The 18,079-nt window shown below is 41.9% G+C and overlaps 1 protein-coding gene across 1 annotated transcript in view; it reads right to left on the bottom strand.

Annotated features, from left to right (window-relative positions):
- Positions 1 to 14,582, bottom strand: part of CAPN13 (calpain 13) — a 51,359-nt gene extending 36,777 nt beyond the window's left edge. The window contains exons 1-3 of the mRNA XM_039888128.1: positions 14,385 to 14,582; positions 5,248 to 5,326; positions 3,606 to 3,721 (exon numbers count right to left, since the gene is read on the bottom strand). Coding sequence (XP_039744062.1) covers positions 3,606 to 3,721; positions 5,248 to 5,326; positions 14,385 to 14,582 — 393 coding nt within the window. The remainder of the gene's footprint in view (positions 1 to 3,605; positions 3,722 to 5,247; positions 5,327 to 14,384) is intronic.
- Between the last annotated feature and the right edge of the window lie 3,497 nt (positions 14,583 to 18,079).

Below are 18,079 nucleotides of genomic sequence, written 5' to 3'. Positions count from 1 at the left end.
ACAGAGTGGGCCATCAAGAATGAGTGAGTCCTGGCTTGAATGAGCTCCTCTCATTGGTTCCCCCTTAGAAATCACTCTCACCCCCATCTTCCCACACAAAGCTTGTTCTCCCTATACAAAGAGAACATCAGGTAAGATCACTGTTCCCTGAAAGGATGCAAATGGCCTGACTAGTGGTTAAGAACGAAGCCACAGACCTGTCTTTCCTTGTTCACCTCTGTGGGTGAGGAGGGCTGGCATCTGGATAATGTCTGCACCCTCCAAGAAGCATGTTGGTGCCATTTTGCCAACATCCGAGTATCTGAGGGAAACCAGAAGTGTTTTGGGCAAAGTGAACACATTGCCTGGGCACTGGGCCCTTTCCAGAGAGTGGTGCCCAAGGTCAGAGTGATGAGAAGACATGTACAGAGGTCAGCACTGCAGCTCTTTATAGGGAACTGTGAGACTTTCTTCAACACCCAGAAGAGCAGAGTTTGTCTTCCTTGGCCTCAAGTTGTCCCAACCACTCGAAGCAAAGCTCAGACACAGCTGAACTCAGCATCCTCTAGCTCATTCTTCAGTGTGATCCTGGGACCAGCAACAGCAGCATCACCTGGGCACTTGTTAGAAGATCTCGTATGCAAATAATTGGACTCAGGAAGAGAAAACAGGATAAAAGAGGATGCTTGGAAATAATGGAGGGAAATTTAGCCCAGCAGAAAAAGGAGGCAGGTCTTCAGAATAGAAAGGCTTGCTGAATTCCAGGCAAGATTAATTTTAAAAAGGCATAATCTAAACATATTCCAGAGAAATTTCTGAGCACCAGGGAGAGAGAGACTGATACACTTGCAGTTTGAAAGAACATGCTACATACAAAGTCAAAAGCATAGATTATCATTGGATTTTTCTTCTGCAACATTAGAAGCTATAAGACAATGGAATAAGGTTTATAGACCCCTGAGAAAAGGGAATGTAATCCAAGAATTCTAAACCCAACAAAAATATTCTGAAGTAAGAGCAAACGAGAAAGCCTCATGTAATCTGAGGAAATTATTCAAAGAACTACTCTTACCTACTCTTACTTAATGAGGATGAAATTATAATGAAAGCCTTAAAATAAGGGAAAATGAAGAGTGAAAGAAACAATGGTGAACAATAAATTTTAAATATGCTTTGTACAAGAAACATACTTATAACAATAGTAACAATGAGATTGATAATGAAGAGACGAGCAAAGATAGAACAGGAAAATGTAAATAATAGGAAGCTGGAGCAGCATTATGAATATCAGATAAAGAGGAATTTAAGGCCCAACGAATTATATATAAGAGAGATATTTGTAAGCTTTTATTCCAATAACCAGATAGCAAGAACATAAACTTTGACATCAAAGAATATAGCAGGAAAAGTGTAAAGCCAGAACATCTATAAATGTAAGAGGAATCCTCCAAACTGTAACTTTGGGGAAGAAATTCAATTCACATTGCCTCTTTTAGAATATGACAAATCACACAGACCAAAAATATAAGCCATGATGAAAGAGATAATTGCAGAAAATACTATATGCAAATTAGAGAGTTCGATTCTACATATAAAACCCATGATCTTTAGATAATATATATTCTTCTTGTATGTCCATAAAACATTTACAAAAACTATGATGGACTTGGTCACAAACAAAATTTAGCAATTTCCCAAAATGTAAAAATTTATTATATTTTCTGACCATAATTTAATAAATCTAAAACTCTACAACCAACAGATTACCCCCTATAAAACTTAATTAAAACTAAAAACATATTATTTTCAAATTAATGAAAGTAAGATATTTTATATCAAAATCTATAGGTATGAATAAGGTCCCAGAGGAAATGCTAAAGTCCTAAGCTTCTATCATTAAAAAAAGACTAGGAATTAAGTGTGAAGTTTCAGAAAATAACAACAAAATTCAGGAAAAAAACAAAATTAACAAAGAGAAAGTAAACGGGAATTAGTGGAAATAAATTGAAAGAAATTATATAGAAAACAACCCCCAAAGAAAGAATAGACAGACTAGTAAAAACGATAAATTAATTAATTCATTCAAAAACCAGTACAATAGACTGGTCGGATTAAGAAAAACTAGGTTAAGAAAAAAAGAAAAAATAAAAATATAGAACTGAGATTGATAAAGAAGATTTAACTACAGAGTAAAAGAAATTAAATAAATTTTCTGAGAATCATATAAGCAACTTTTTGGCAATAAATTTAGAACTATAGAAGGAACAGTTGGCTTTCCTGGCAAAAAATAAACTTCGAGAATTAACTCCAGAAGAAATAAGAGTCTCAAGTAGATCAATAGCCATTGAACACACTGGAACTGTTAAAGAAATCACTTTTAAAAAGGAGATAGGTCCAGAGGCTTTAACTATTATCTACTTTCAAAAATCAGACAACCAATGGTTAGCACCATTGTTCAAATTATTTCAGATCAAAGTATATAAAGCTCAGTGGGCTCACTTTAAAAAGTTAGCATAACTCAAACATAATATAAAAAACTAGACTTCAATTCTACATATGACATAGATGCAAAAATTCTAATAAAAGTTTTAGCAAATTGAATCCAACAGTGTATATAAGGAACAGTGAGCCAGAAAAGCACGTTACCAAAATCCAGAGAAGGCAGGATTTTGCTACTCAGAATTGCGAGGTTCTAACTAATGTGACAAGGCCAAAGAATAAAATAAGTTCTGTAAATATTAAGAGACAATATTATCTTTATTTGCCGATAATATTAGATAACTAAAAAAACCCAGACTTCACTAAAGAAAAAATTAGAATAAATAAAGTAATTTGGTAAGGTGGCTCCATAAAATTTAATATATAATGAGCAGTTGCTTTTCTCTTTCCAGCCACATCTAGTTAGAAATGAGGGGAGAAAATTCATTCACATAAACTATAAAACTATAAAATATTCGGGAATACTTTTACCAAGAAGGGCACGGCACCAATATGAAAAGATAACTAACTATAACATTTTATGGAAGAGCATAAAACTAGTTCTGAATAAATGGAAAGCTAGACCATGTTTCTGGGAAAAATATTTAAAATAATAAAAATGTAATTTTTTTTTCAAATTAATATGTAACTTTAATGCTGCTCCCTTCCTCATTACAGTGGCTTTTCTTTTTAATTAGACAAAATTATTTTAAAAATTCTCATTGAAGAATAAATGTGCAAGAATTACCAAGATATTTTTCAGAAAAAGAATAATGAATAATGAAGGAGAACTTATCCTACCAGATGTTACAACTTACTCTAAAGCTACAGTCATCAAATTAACAATATGAGGCACAGGAATAGACATAGACGAAAAGCTCAGTGATGTACAGGGTTCTTGATCAATGACTCTCTTCTTTTGCTGATTGTTTCTGCTTTTTAAAAAATTTACTTGAAAACATTTTAACTGTTGTATTTCCCACGTTGTCAGATCATGAGCTCAAGTTCCTTTTCAGAGCTATGCAGAGTAACTAACATACAAGTGTCTCTTCTACATCTCACGCTGCCAGACCCAGGGAACATTCAAGAGAGTCCCTCCGTGTGCTCACAGAGAAACCCATGTAAGCGCATCCCAGCAGCGCCCGTACCCGGAAACGGAAAATCCCTGCATACTGGTGGTCAAAGCTTTGGTCCATCAGGATCTTCTGTAGATCCTCGGGGTTCTGTGTCAAGGAGCCCAGTGCTGCCAGGAACCAACAATCTCCTGTGAGGGGACATGAGCCAAGCATGAGAGGTAGGTAGGACACACCTGGAAGCCCCACTCCGTGCATTTCACAGGTCTTCGCTACCAGAGTCCACATACCTTCTTCTGAATAATGATTTTTTTTTTTTTTTGGTCTGAGAAAGGACTTGGGGGAATGATTGACTGGATGGTTCCAAGTGATAAAGAAAGGGTTAGAGGTGAATGGTGGTTTAAAGGGGTCAGGAAAGGCCCAGCCAGGCTTCGGCAGGGCTAGTGGGCCAACTTGCTTTCTGATTCTCATTTTGCCAGAGGCGTCCGGAGCTAAAGTTACAGTGAGTTTTGTTGTCAGCACCAGTGGCAATGGTACTCTTACAATTTCAGAAAACAGGTTGGTGCTTTTCTTTGCTAATATTTGCTCAGCCCTCACCCGTATTGGGGACCACATAGGAGTTCTCTCCTCATCCCCCTTGAGAGACACATAGCTTGACTTTCTCCTTGGATGTCACTGTGGGCCCTCTGATCACGAGTATCATCCCTTCTCCTGAGTCTTCCCTCCTTTATCTTCAACATAATCAATTATTTGAATATCATTTCATGTCGGGCACTGTGCCGGGTGCAGAAGCCACAAAAACTCCGCCCTCAGAGTGGTCCCTTCTCCAATCGGGTGAAGCTCTACTAGGAGGGGTTTTCTCCAACACTGAAAACAAGTCATGGAGGCTTTTATCGACTTGGCCCAAGAAACCATGATTCCACCAGGTGAAGTCCAAGTACAGGCATAATTTGTAAGCTGACATTTTAAGGACATAGAATCTGTTCTCAGAAGAGTTGCTGTCTTATTTTGCTATCTCCCATCTCCTTGTCCACTTTCCTCTCCCAGCCAGTCCTGCCCCTCCACTCCTAGGCTCTTGCTCAGGGGTTTCTCCTGGCCATTCCTGATACCACTCAGGGGTCTCCTTCAAGGCAGGCCCTCCTCTTCCCTGTCCACACTGCTTAGCTGTTAGCCACAACTTTGCCCTCTGGCTAGCTGGTAGGTGGGAAGGAGTCGAACAGCCCTGATTCAAACCCAGCTCTGTCACTATTGCTTATGTGATATTAAGGAAATTATTTTACCTCTCGGACCCTTCGTTTCCACATATATAGAGTGGGGATGCTGCAAGGCACAAAGGAAATTGCATATGCAAATTATCTAGCACAGCCCTTGTGGAAGCTCAATAAATGTTTACTTCCCCTTTCTTGGTCTCTCTTTCCCTCCCATCTTCTCAGCAGCTGATGCCTCTCTCTACTCAGTGCTCAGACTAAACCTTGTATCCATTTTCTCCATTTCTTCAATAATTCCTCATACCCATTGCTAAGCCGACTTGCGGGGTATAGGACTGGCTATGAGCTGTCTATCCACAGCAGCACTGAGAAGGCTGGCCTTGCCCTCTCAGCAGCTGGGGCAGAATTCTGAGGGTCTGGGTGGACACCCCCTCCCCCTCTCCCTATCTGGAGGCTGACTTTGAGCAGCCTCTCTCAATCCAGGGACGGAAGAGAAGTGGAGTTTTTACCTGCCTCTCCTTGTTGGATGTCAAATCTACTTGCACCTTCCACGATGAAGTGAGGCTCTGATTTACCCTCTAATAAATCCTTAGGAAAGAGAGAGAACAACCATGAGCATCTTTCATTTCTCTATGTCCTAGTATAGTTCCCAAGACATCACTCACTTCGTCCTTGAGAGGTAGAGGTTAATTCTTAAATAGGTGCTTAAAACCTGAGTTAGAAAACTTCCCTCCATTCTTCAAGTTTTATTGCTATCAGGAAAGCAGATGTCAAAGGGGTGAATATGTAACTGACGAGACAGGCAATAAATATATAAGCAAACGGCATGAAGAGATAACATAAATAAGGATTCAGAGTTCTTACATCAAATAGACAGCTACCTTGGTCCTAACAAGCGGTTTTATTAAGAGGTTATAGAATAGCAAAAATCAAACAAAAAAAAGATACATGTATTAAAAGAAACTTTAGAACATAATGAAGCTTTCCTGTGAAATGTCACCTCTTAGAAGTTAGCGTAGGCCTCGTGGGCTCCAGGTTCATGTCCAGCCACATGCTATACGAGATGCAAGATGGGCATTACTCAAATCTTTGTCTGCCTCATGGCTAACTCCTAGACTGATTCTTGAAGACCCTGGGCCCCTCGTCTCAGGTGCTGTTACTCAGTGCCCAGTTCTTCCACAGCCCCCAACACACCTCGTGCCTGCCAGCCACAGAGAGGGGGCCGTTAGAGGATTCTGCAGGGCTGCAATGTCTGGGGAGAATTTTGGGAACTCATAGCAGACTCGGGATGGTGGGAATTCCTGAAGGAGTTCCACAGGCACTTTAGGGGAACACTGGGCCAAAGGTCTGGCTCCCGCACCAGCCCTGCCAGGGACATTCCGCAGCATCCTCTCTGTGCAGCTCCTTCAGGATGTCCGTTGCATACATTTGCATCATTGGGCAATTGTGCCTGCATCATTTATTTTCACATTAACAAATAAGTTCCCAGAGAAAAGAACTGCGAAGTGGAAATAGATGTATTTACCCAACGGCCATGAATGTATAGAGTCCTGTGCCTGTGAGACCTGCCAGCCCTTTGTAAACTATCAGTTTCTTGGGGGAGCCACCAAGAGGCAAACAAATTGTATGCACATCTTGCAAACATGGCAGTCCAGCAGGTGCCTAAGGGGGGATCATCTCACTACTCCCCCTCCTACTACCTTCCCCACAAATAACCGGCCCTCTCAGATGGTTCACTGGGACCCAGGCAACTCGGGGTGGAGGCACCAAGCCCGGCCCTCTGCTGTCCCCATGGCTGGGTGGAACTTGGGGGTGTCTCCAAGCCAGTAGGGCAGAGCTCCTTGCAAGGCCATGGAGGGAGCAACTCGCCTAGCTTCAGAACAACTTGGGGCACCTCAATGGCTTTAACTGTCTCCTCTCCTTCTACTGGAAAAGAGAAGTAAGGTTCGAATGGAGGCCTGCTGTCAGTGAGCAGATGCCGAGACACTCCACCGTGGGAATTAAAGAAGCAGGTGGAGGCCATGGGGTGTTTGGACCAGGAACAAAGTCAGTGTTGCTCAGCTTTCTTGAACCACCCACAGCAAAGCTCCTCTTCACTGTTTTTCTCTGGTTTCTCCCCAGTGGTGGGCAGAGGAGGGGTGTGTGTGCTTGGAGTCAGCTCAGACAGACTTGGTGTGGAATCCTGCCCCGCGCTGCTCTCCGGGTGACCCTGAGCCACTTCCGTTCCTCTGCTGAGCCCCAGTTTCCTCAAGTGTAAAATGGGAAACTGAAATGATAAAGCGGTCGAGGCACCGGCTGCCGTTATCGGACCCTTGCTGATGGCTAGGTGCTTTATTCACAGATTGTCTCCCAACAGCCTTGCAAAGCAGGAGTCCTTCCGTTTTACAAATGAGGAAGGATGTAAAATACTTAGCACAACGTTAGGCAGGGTACATGTTCAATAAATATTGATTCCCTCCTTCTGCAGTATTTGCAAAATTAAAAAAAGCCATACTCATAGACAAACCCAGAGCCTCAAATCCATTCACTATTAAACAACAAAGAATAGAAACATGAATTAAGCAGTCAACTCATAGATGTTAGGAAGAAAAAGACAAAAAGAGCCTTGCAAATATAGGAGGAAGGAAGTGATTAAAAACACACACATACAATTAGTGAGTTATAAAATAGAAAACCAGCAAAATCAATAAAGCAAATAAATTGTTCTGTTTGGGGGAGAAGGTTTACACAGACCTAAACTTTGGCAAAAATGTAGAGAAACTCAAATAAAGAAGTAAAAATGGGGTTTCAGTAATATAAAAAACAAATGATGTAAAATCCTATAGTAATCAGTAAAAATACTGATGAGTTTTTGATGAAAATAAATGTGTCCCAAAATTATTCAAGTTAGTAAATAACCTGAAAGATCAATAACCTTGGAATAGTATTTTTTAAAATGATGAAAGAATATCTTCCTAACGTCAAATTTTCTGGGTACCCATGATTTTCCTGATGAGCTGTCTCAAACTTTCAGAGCACAGACAATTCCATTATCTCTTACAATTTTAGTGTTGAAAAAAGAAAGGAGAAAGAAAGAAAGAAAGAAAGAAAGAAAGAAAGAAAGAAAGAAAGAAAGAAAGAAAGAAGGAAGGAAGGAAGGAAGGAAGGAAGGAAGGAAGGAAGGAAGGAAGGAAGGAAGGAAGGAAGGAAGGAAGGAAGGAAGGAAGGAAGGAAGGAAGGAAGGAGAATCCTGCTACTATTTATTTTATGAAGCTAGCATAGCCTCCCAACCTGAGAGGAAACAAAAAAAACACAAAAACACACACATACTACAATCTTATTTCACTTCTGGAAATATGCTGAATTTAAATACCCAGGAAATGAATCGACAATAAATGATAAGACTAACCCACTATCATCAAGTAGCATTTGTCATAGAAATGCAGGATGTCAGGGTGGTTTCATAACAGGATATCTAATAATATAAAATAGCATTTTCATGGGTAAAAACCAATTTATATCCTTCCAATAAATGCCATAAAGGCATTTGATATATGCACAACTTTCTCTAATTTACCCAAGTAATAAAAATTTAAATAAAAAACCCCACAAAACTTTAGCTAATTAGGAACAGAAAGATATTTTAAGGTCATGAAAATTAAATGGCAATTATTTCAAATCAAAAGTCAATAGGTAGCATCGAGTTTACGGGCAAACACCAGAATAGTTTGCATCAAAATTGGGCACAAAACCAGCATCCATGTCCCCTGTCCTCTGAGCTTCCTGTTCCTTCCTCACCTTGGGCTTTAGCAGGGCATTGGATGATCAAAAAAGAGCAAAGATAGAAAGAGATGGAAATTAAACCCAGAAGCGTTTTAGTGGGCTGGGCTGACTTACTAAGATAAGGTCCACAGAGAAAATAGATAAAGATGGCTGGGAAGGAGATAGGGATCCTCTGGCTCTGGGCAGCTCCCCCATCACCAGGTGGGCCGGGCACACCAGGGCAATGAAGTCCCTGGCAAGGGGCCGTCTCCACCATGAGTGTGACTCAGAGTCACCCAGGAGTTTCACAGACATGGAGACTGTTGGGGTCCCCCCTCCTACAACCTGGATTTAGCAGGTCAGCAGGGTAGAGGTCAGGATGTACACAGCAACTCGGATGATTCCAAGGCTCAGCCAGGGGAGGGAAAGTTCGGAGAAGCAGAGAGATTTGTTCCGGGTCCCACAGAAAGCGGGCCAGGAGCCGGGCAATCTACTTCCACAGTGCCCAGCTGTTCTCCGCAGACCACACCAGCGTGCAGGGGCTTCGTGACTTCAGTGTTTTCTGATTCTCTAGGATGGACTGGCCCTTTGAGGCTCTGAAACACCCATTTGTTTGGAAGGAAGCTGTAACGGTTGATATTATACTTGGCTGGATCATGGGGTTTCCAGATATTCGGCTAAACATTATTTCTAGGTGAATCTGTAAGAGTGGTTCCAGATGACACCAGCATTTGAATGGGTGGACTCGGAAAAGCAGACTGCCTCCTCCCCGTGCCCCAGTGTGGATGAGTGTCATCCAATCTTTAGAACAAAATAGAACAAAAAGTAGAGGAAGGGAGAATTCGCCCTTCTCTGCCTGACGGCTGAGCTGGAATGTTGGCTGTCTTCTGCCCTTGGACTGGGAATTACACCCTCGGCTCCCCTGGTTCTCAGGCCTTCCCACTTGGGCTAAACTATACCACTGGCTTTCCTGGGGCTGCAGCTTGCACATGGCAGATTGTAGGCCTTCTCAGCCTCCACGATCACATGAGCCAATTCCTCTTAATAAATACATCAATAGGATATATCGCTGTATTTCCTATTAGTTATATGCTATAGGATGCACGTATTCCCCATTGATTCTTTTTCTCTGGAGAACCCAGACTAATACAGAAACCATCAGCAACAGTCAAACTAAGCAATCTTAGGAATTTAGTTTGAGATCGTGGAGCTCTTTCTCAGTGTAAAGTTTGGGGCAAGCTCTATGATATCAAATGTGCTAGAAACTCACATAATTCAAGCCCCTGGAATGTTAGAAAATAACCTCTCTGAAGTGGCACCAAACCCAACACTCTCCCGCAGTCATCTCTGGAGAGGTCTCTTCCAATGTGACTTCACTTGGTCTGTTTTTGACAGTGATTCCTGTATTCTTTTCAAAGGCTGCTCATGCGTGTCCCCAGACAGTGTGCTGCTCTTGGATGAGGAAACACCTGTTAAGCATATTAGCATTTAGACACAGGCCCTTTGAGAGGGTGGCCAGAGTTCAGGCTGGGCCAGGTGGCAGTGTCACTTTTGTATTTTTGCTAGAGAGCTTTGCTTTATTGGCATCAAAGTTCTTTGGCTCAATGGCAACTGGCTGTTGGCATATTCATTTTCTGTCACCTTCTGTTACTTGTTGCTTTCACAACTTACAATCATATCTCTATGTTGTTTACTCTTTCCTTTTCTGAAGAACTCATTTTGGTCCCAAGGTAAATGATTTCTAGTGAATCATCCTTGCAGAAATTCTGCTCTGGCTTCTTGGAAGATAAAAGTTATTGCCTGAGTAGGCAATGTTTCCTTCTGGGATGGCCGCAGGCCAGAATCCACAGTGGGGCTGGGTGCTAAGCTCTGAGAACCCCATTCCATATTTTGAGCCCACAGCTTAAGAAGTAAAGTGTTTTTTCTGTAAAGAAGTAAAATGTTTTTCACTAAAGAATGGGGACAAAGATAACATTTTAGTCCCTCAATCTGACATATATTAGCGACTCTGCTGTACTCTCCAATATGGTAGCCACAAACCATATTAAATTAAATTAATTTAAATTGAATAAAATTAAAACTTTCATCTTTTAGTCACACTAGCCTCCTTTCAAATGCTCAACAGCAACATGTGACTAGTGGCCACTGTACTGAACAGTGCAGAAAAATCCATTCCATCATTTCAGAAAGCTCTGTGACAGTGCTGATCTACTGAATGAGGATAATAATATTATCTACCTCACAGGACTGCTATGGTAGGTGTCGTATGTAAAGTGCTTAGATTAATACCTAGCACATGTGCATACTTGATAAATGAGATTTATTATTATTTCTAAAAAATAAGATTTTTTAAATGATATTTATTATCATTCATAAAAAATTCTAAATTCTAAAAGAAAGTCACTCTAAGTACCAAATATACTTCAGGGAAATAACACATGATACTCCATGTGTAAGTGTAATTCTCAGTATTGTCTCTTGCTGAAATGGGGAGTTTGCAAGAATCATTGAGGCTGATGAGAAGTTGGATCTTGTCGGTGCCACTTTCTCCAAGCAGAGCCACAGGCTGTTGTAGAACCTGATTGCAGGGAGTGAGGGTTGGGGCTGGGTTGGAAATTCCTTAAACAAAGAAAGCTGAATGAACCAGGATATGCAGGAGACGCTTCTACTTCAAACAAAGTTATAGCAGTAAAATGGATTAGGTTGTTCGTTAGAGGGAGGGAGAACAAAAAAGGAGCAATGGACGGCAAAAGAGGCAGGGTGGGGAGTGGCGGGTGCAAGAACACATGCTATGGGGCATGAAACGACTTCTTACACCAGGCATAGAAAGCTTCACACCCCTGACTCAGGCTATTGCTGAACCTACCAAGCCTAGATGAGGAGTCAAAGTAGAATGATATCCATGGTGGTTTAGCAGTTGCCTAGAATATGGAGCTTCCCCATTATCTAGAAAAGCCTAGAATATAGAGATGGCCTAATGACCCTTGGTACTACCTCAGCCATTATACAGTCGAAGTTTAAAGAGTGCCAGTTAGACCTCTGGACCCTGATTAAACTCTAGATTGGGAGGCAACCTTTTAAAACTAGTGATAAGCAGCTGATCGTGAGAAGAAAGGCACTCTCCACACTCCCTGCCAGGCTCCTCCCCACAGCTCTCCAAATGGTTTCCTCTAACCTACCAGTGTTTGCTGAAAATTAGCTGAGGGCTGAAGCTCAGATGACTGGGCTGTGATAGCCCAAAGGATGAGGGGACAGCTTCTGAAGCTGCTACCCTATGCCATCCCTCCCAAGTTAATCACAGGAACAATAGGCATCATGTAGTAAGTGCTTATAATATGCTAGACACTGTTCTAAATATTGTCTTAACTTATCCCTTAAAATAATCATGTGAGGTACAGCTACCATTTTTATCCTCATTCATTTTCACCTAAAAAATGGAAAGAAGGGCAGAACATAGAGAGATTGATTCCTGATTACCCAGACGAGGTAGGATATTCTATTGGTGCATTAAATATTATTAGTGGCAAATAGGAAACCAGAATACAACATGACTTCATGATGAGGCCTTACAGGAGGCGACATAGTGTGGCTTTAGGAGTACAGGTCTTGGAGACAGGCTCCAGGGTTCAAATCTCAGCTCTAACACTTTGGGCACTTCGCTTAACTGTTTCCGTTTCTCACCTGTAAAAGGGGGCTAATAATAGTACCTCCTCATAGAGTTACTGGGAGGATTCAATGAGTCAAAGCACCTAAAAAGCCAGGTCTACCTTTTGGTCAGTATTATGTAGATGTTGACCATTACAACTGGCATTGGGTCACACTGGCTCTGTCTCCTCTTCCAAGTCTCTTTGTAGTCACAGCTGTAAATTGTGGAAGTCAAGGATGTCACCACGTTGAAGGGGTGAAGACATCGGCTTTCTCCTCTACCATCCTACTTGGAAACAGGTCAACTCAAGGATTCACTGTTGCACATATGGAGTCTGAAACCCATGTCAGGCACCCGTAGTCATTTATTCACTCATTCATTCACTCACTCATTCATTCACCCAAAACCTAAGAGAGTCCTACTGGGCACACAACCCTATATGAGGAAAAGTATAGCAAGTGAGTCAGGAATCTTAGCTTAAATGCCAGGTCCTTCTCTACTGTGTTATCTTGTGCAAGTCTCAACAACTGTCTGAACCTGTTTTCTTATAAAACTAGAGAAGAACAAAAGTGACAAAGTAATAGAAGATGAATGGAAAGCTCTAGAAAGTACTATACAAATGTAACTGCTTCCAGTTGTGATAAAGGACACAAAACTACATGACATATCCACATATACATTTTAAAAGGAGATCTAGAATGAAAAAGAACCCACTGGTAGAGTTCCGGTAAGCTTTTGGATGCGAAGGGGAATGGGAGTAGTTTGTATTTGGCCTCTGGCTGCCTCTGTTTCAGGTTCCTGGCCTGATTCTGTGTAAGTCATTTTATTTCTGTTTGCCTCAGTTTCTCCTTGACCCCAAAAGACTGCTGGAATTAAGATAATGAGAAACTCTCAACCCTTTCTAAATAAATGCTATGAATTCTTAAACACTATAAATATGGTCTCACATCTATTGCTCAGCATCTTATAAAAAAAAAAGCATCTTTGAAAAGAATCTCAGTGTCTGAAAATAACAAAGGAAAAAACTATAACTCTTTCAAACTTTAAATAGAGTTCCCTATTCATTTGTTCTTAGGCAGTGAAGGCCCAAGAGAGTTGTCGTCAGGAACTTGTTGCCTCTGGCTTGTAAAAATAGACCCTAGAAGTCAGAAGCTCCCCATCTTCCTTTAAGCAGCATCTGAGCCCCACCCGATCCCCACTAACCCTCCCCTTCCCCAAGGCTACAAATCTGTCCTGAGTTAGTACAAGAGTTGGTACCCAGAGTTCTATGTCCTGTTCTATGACATTAGAAAATACCTTTTCTGTATAACCTAACCTTACTTCATTGAAAAGGCTCAGTAAAGAACTTGGCATTTAATATGTGCTCAGTAATTCTTGCTGAAATTATAATGATCAGTAATTTATAATTATTATAAATAATTACTATGAACAACACATATTTTTTTCTCTTATTCAAGTTCCTACTGGATGCTTTTAGGAGCATGAACAGGAGGTATGGGCATCAGGGCACTCAAAATGGTCCTTACCTGAGTCCTTTTCCTCAACAGTAACCCTCATGAGATTATAAAAATATCAAGCAGGCTGAGAAATTTCCTTTGGAGCTTTATGCCCTGAAACTGAGATGGTTCTAGAAAAACCATTAGGGCTCACCTTGCTGCAAGGCGGAGTTAGTGGCCATCTGCTGGGCTGCAAGAGTCAAGGGGGTGTGACTGATGTCCGGCAATATCTCCTTAATTTTACAGCTGATGCCTGAAATTCTTTTATATGTGATCAAAAGTTTACAAGATTGGAAATACAAAGAAAAATGAGAGAGGCAATTGTTTAAATTCATCTTCTTGAATAAATGACTGACATGGTATCTTCCCTGTGAGTAAATTCTAACAAGAAAAGAGAGAAGGTAAAGACAGTGATACCTGAAGAGAATAAAGAGTGTTTTGTCTCCACTATGGAGATGAAAAAGACCTTGGAGACCAATTACTACACTCTTCCCACCCATGGCTTCCCTTTTGTCAGATGAGAATATTGAGGCATAAAATCTAGTGATGTGCTCAGTGTTAGAACTTGGTTAGAACCCAGAAGTCCTGCTTCCTGGTACAGGGTCTTCCTATCCCACTGTAGCCGAGGGACCAGATGAATTTCATTCTCCTTCCCATTTGGGGTGGGCCACCCTTAGAACCAGCTCTCAGCGAGAGGGACCATGGCAGGCGAGGTGGCTCAGAGGGCCGGGGAGCTGGGTGTGTAACTGGGGAGCTCACTCACCTGTGGCCGATACCACTTCAGGCTAGAGGGGTGTTTCCCTTGGAGCAGCTGCACACCTATGGAGGAAGTCTCAGCAGGAAATGTCTCATCCTCAAACAGCAGACCTCTGCTTAGGCAACGATGCCTCAAGGAGTGAAAGTCCTGGCCATTGAACTTGATGATGGGGGTCTTGGCTAGAGGCTCCTGGTTGTGTGCCATGGCTCTCCTTAGAAGATATCCAAAAAAAGATATTTTTAGGGATGAGACATCAAGTCTTTTGCATCATCAGAGTGAGCCTTGGAAGGGCATTCAGATGTTCCTCCCACCCCCAAGTGAGACCTAGATCAGTGCTATCTCTAGTGACACAGCCAGTTGGTGGGTGAGCCCAGACTAGAATTCCAACATCCTTCCTTCCAGTTCAGTTTTCAATCTGCTGTACTGAGAGCTTCTCAGTATGCTCTATGTGCCCCAGAGACTATGGGGGTATTTGTACATTAATGAACATTTATTAAGTACTGACCTTGTGCCAGGCGCTTTTCTGAATGCTGGCAATTCAAAGATAAATATGACATGATCTTTACCCTCCAGGGGCTCATCGTCAAGTGGGAAAGATAGATTAGACATTTCAACAGAAACTATCTAATTAAAAATGTGTACAATGTCCTGTGGACATAAAGAAGCTATGAACTGCCCATTGACCTTTGAATTGGGCCTTCAAAGAAGAATTTGCCAGGTGGAGAATGGTAGCTATAAAAAAACAAGTCCCTTCAGGTGCCCTGAATAGCAAGTGTAAGGAGGCCCAGGAGTTGGATAGAAAAGGTCATGTATGTTAGAGGAAATGGGAGGGGCTGGAGGAGACAGTGGTGTGGGGGCTAAGGAGAGGGAGTGTGGGCAGAGACAGCCAGGACAGTAGGTGGATGTTAGTACATGGAGACCCAAGGGAGGTTCCCAGGACTGAAAATTTACTTCTGCAAGCAGAGGGCAGGGATAGACCAAAGAAAGAGGCTGGCCACTCCAGTCTGGTAATTAACAGTTTATTAAGGGAAACTTACATATGAGGCTTGTCTCGGGTGACGCCAAGACAAAATGGACCCTGGTGCCGCTTGGCAGGGGTCAAATGATTATACAGTGTAAAGGAGGGCACAGTCACGGGCACTAGAACGTGATTGCTCCCAGGTACTGGAAATTCGATAGCTTGACCAGGTCAGGACAACAATCTATTCCAGGACCCGGAGCATAGCAGGGGACAGGGAGGGGTGCTGATTTATATCAGAATGAACACCAAAGCAACCTGTGGCCCAGGTCCAGTTTGTGGGACAGATGGTAGCCATGTCATAGAATAGTTGTCTCTTGTCCATAGTTGGAAAACCGGATTGTGAAATGTTTTATACCTTGCAAGCACCCTAGGGCCATGGAAGAGGTGGCTCGTGATCAGATCTGGATATAGATTGTGGAGCAAGTGGGAGGCCACGTGGAGGACATGGGTAGGGACAGAGACAGAGAGGAGGCTAGGAGGCTGCTGCATTTGTCCATGGCAGAGAGTGATCAAGTGTTAGTAGAGAAATGGTAGAGACAAATTCCAGAGTCATTTTATAGGTAGAACTGATAGGATTTGATGATGAACTAAATATGGGGGCAAGGAGTAGGGAAGGTGAAGGAGGGAAAAGAAAAAGCAGTGTGCTGAACATTCAGATGGTTTCTGAAGTTTGCTTTCTGCTCCTGTCACCTATCTACTGGTTTTGCAACACCAAGTTAGTAGTCAAGCCTGTGAACCTATTTCTCCACCTGTATGGGTTAATGACACCAACCTTCTAGGGTTTGTTGTGGTAGTAATATTTGGCCTAACATACCACTCAATAAATAGTGGTGGCTTAATTTCTCTAAAAGGATGTCAAGGAATTCTGGGCTTTCCTGTTCAGGAAGCCATAGGTACGTAACTAACGCCATTTACTAAAACATGCCTCACATCTTCCATCTGTGAGGCAGTATGACTTGGATCTGAATCCTGAGTCCACACTTACTAGTTGTGGGACGTGAAAACTCTCCTTAGCCCTTAAAGCCATGCATTTTAAGCTTCTTTGACCAGTGTCTGTTTAGGTGGCACAAAAGACTCCAAGGTCCACATGTACTATCCATTTCAGCTTCCCAGTGGAAGAGAAATAAGGTGATGATAAAGAATGGGAGAAGAGCATACATGAACAACTCATAAAGGAAGAATATGAGCTCAGATCAAGATCTTGGATTACAGAAAAAAAAACATGCGAACTTAAAATAACAGCAATTTTCTTACAGTTAACTTACAATAATAGTATGTTGCAAGTCATTTCGATAGCACAAATTCGTAGGCAGACTATCACCAGTGAAATAGCACTGTACTCATGTATTTGGAGGGAATTATGTACATAATTGTCTAGCAAACGAGGTAAGAATAATTTATATTTGAACTATTAGGTTGAACCATATGAAACTGTCATTTCTGTAGGTCAAAAATGGTTGGAGTCAGTTTCATATGGTTTAACCTAAGGTAACAATGGTTGAACATAGGCAATTTCATTTGGTTTAGCCTAATATGACATATACATTTCTTTGCTTTCGTTTTTGAAAAATAACGGTGAAAATATGTTAATATACCTCACCTCTCACTCTAGGGTTGAGAGGAGAGCCCACAACAAATTATATCGTGATAAAACTGAAATAACAGTAAAGTATCAATCAAGAGCAAGAAAGCAGTAACAGAATTTGATTGTCAATTCAAGACAAAGGCAGTGACACCTGATGAGGGTGAGCTGCGAAAATCATGGGTCTTCAAACTCTGTACGAGCCTGGGGACAGTGGAACCAATATAGCAGTGCCAAGGCGCCTATGTCCCAGTAAAATGTTGGATTAGAGTATGAGATAAACTCTAGCAATGAGCTCATTTTAGTTTATGAAAACCAAATTGTAGCTACCTTTAATTACATAATTATGGGACTGCTAGTAAACAGCCCTTAACTGTATGTAAAAATGAGTCTAAAGAATTTGGCTTGCCTTCTCCATCAGAATCTTGCAAAGGCCCTACCTTTGGGGATCAGTTTCCAGGCCATATGCAGGGCTCTAACTGCCCACTGTTGGACAGTGGACTGGCTGACTTTAGGAATCCCACTCCAAGACTCACTTTCCTCATTTGTGAAATGGAGATAGTGATAAGTATGCATGGTATAGAGTAGTGAAACTAAGATGAAACCATGCTTGTCAAATACTTTGCACTGTGACTGGTAAATAGAAAATGATCAATAAATGATGGTTATTAGTATGATTACCATTATCATTTTGACCATGGAAGGACTGTGCAGAAGCCCCACCCCCTCTAACATGGGGTCTTGCTCTTATGAATGACAGGCTGGGCTCGGAGGGGCCTGCAGGAGTGAGGGTCAGGGGTGAGGCATCAGACGTTCACCTTCAGCTCTGCTGCTGCTCTGCACGCACTAGCTGACACCCCCAGGAGGGAAGGGAAGGACTCTGGGAGACAGGTGGTAGGCCTGGGTGTGTCTTGCTGGAGGAGGTGAGCTGCTCTGGGAGGGAGGAGAATCTTGATGGAGAAAGAGAAGGTAGGCAGGAAGGGGAGGCCCCACCCCTCAACCCCACATGCAGACCTCACACCTACCAGGTTCACCTTCTTTCTCCATGAATGCTCATGGCTTTGTCAGGGGAAAGACTTTAGACTCATTTTCTCAGGC

Source organism: Pteropus medius, unplaced genomic scaffold, assembly GCF_902729225.1.
Source record: "Pteropus medius unplaced genomic scaffold, Ma_sr-lr_union100, whole genome shotgun sequence".
In the NCBI taxonomy this organism is placed as follows: Eukaryota; Metazoa; Chordata; class Mammalia; order Chiroptera; family Pteropodidae; genus Pteropus; species Pteropus medius.
Note: the sequence above shows the minus strand (reverse complement) of the source record. Positions and strands in the feature narration are given on the sequence as shown.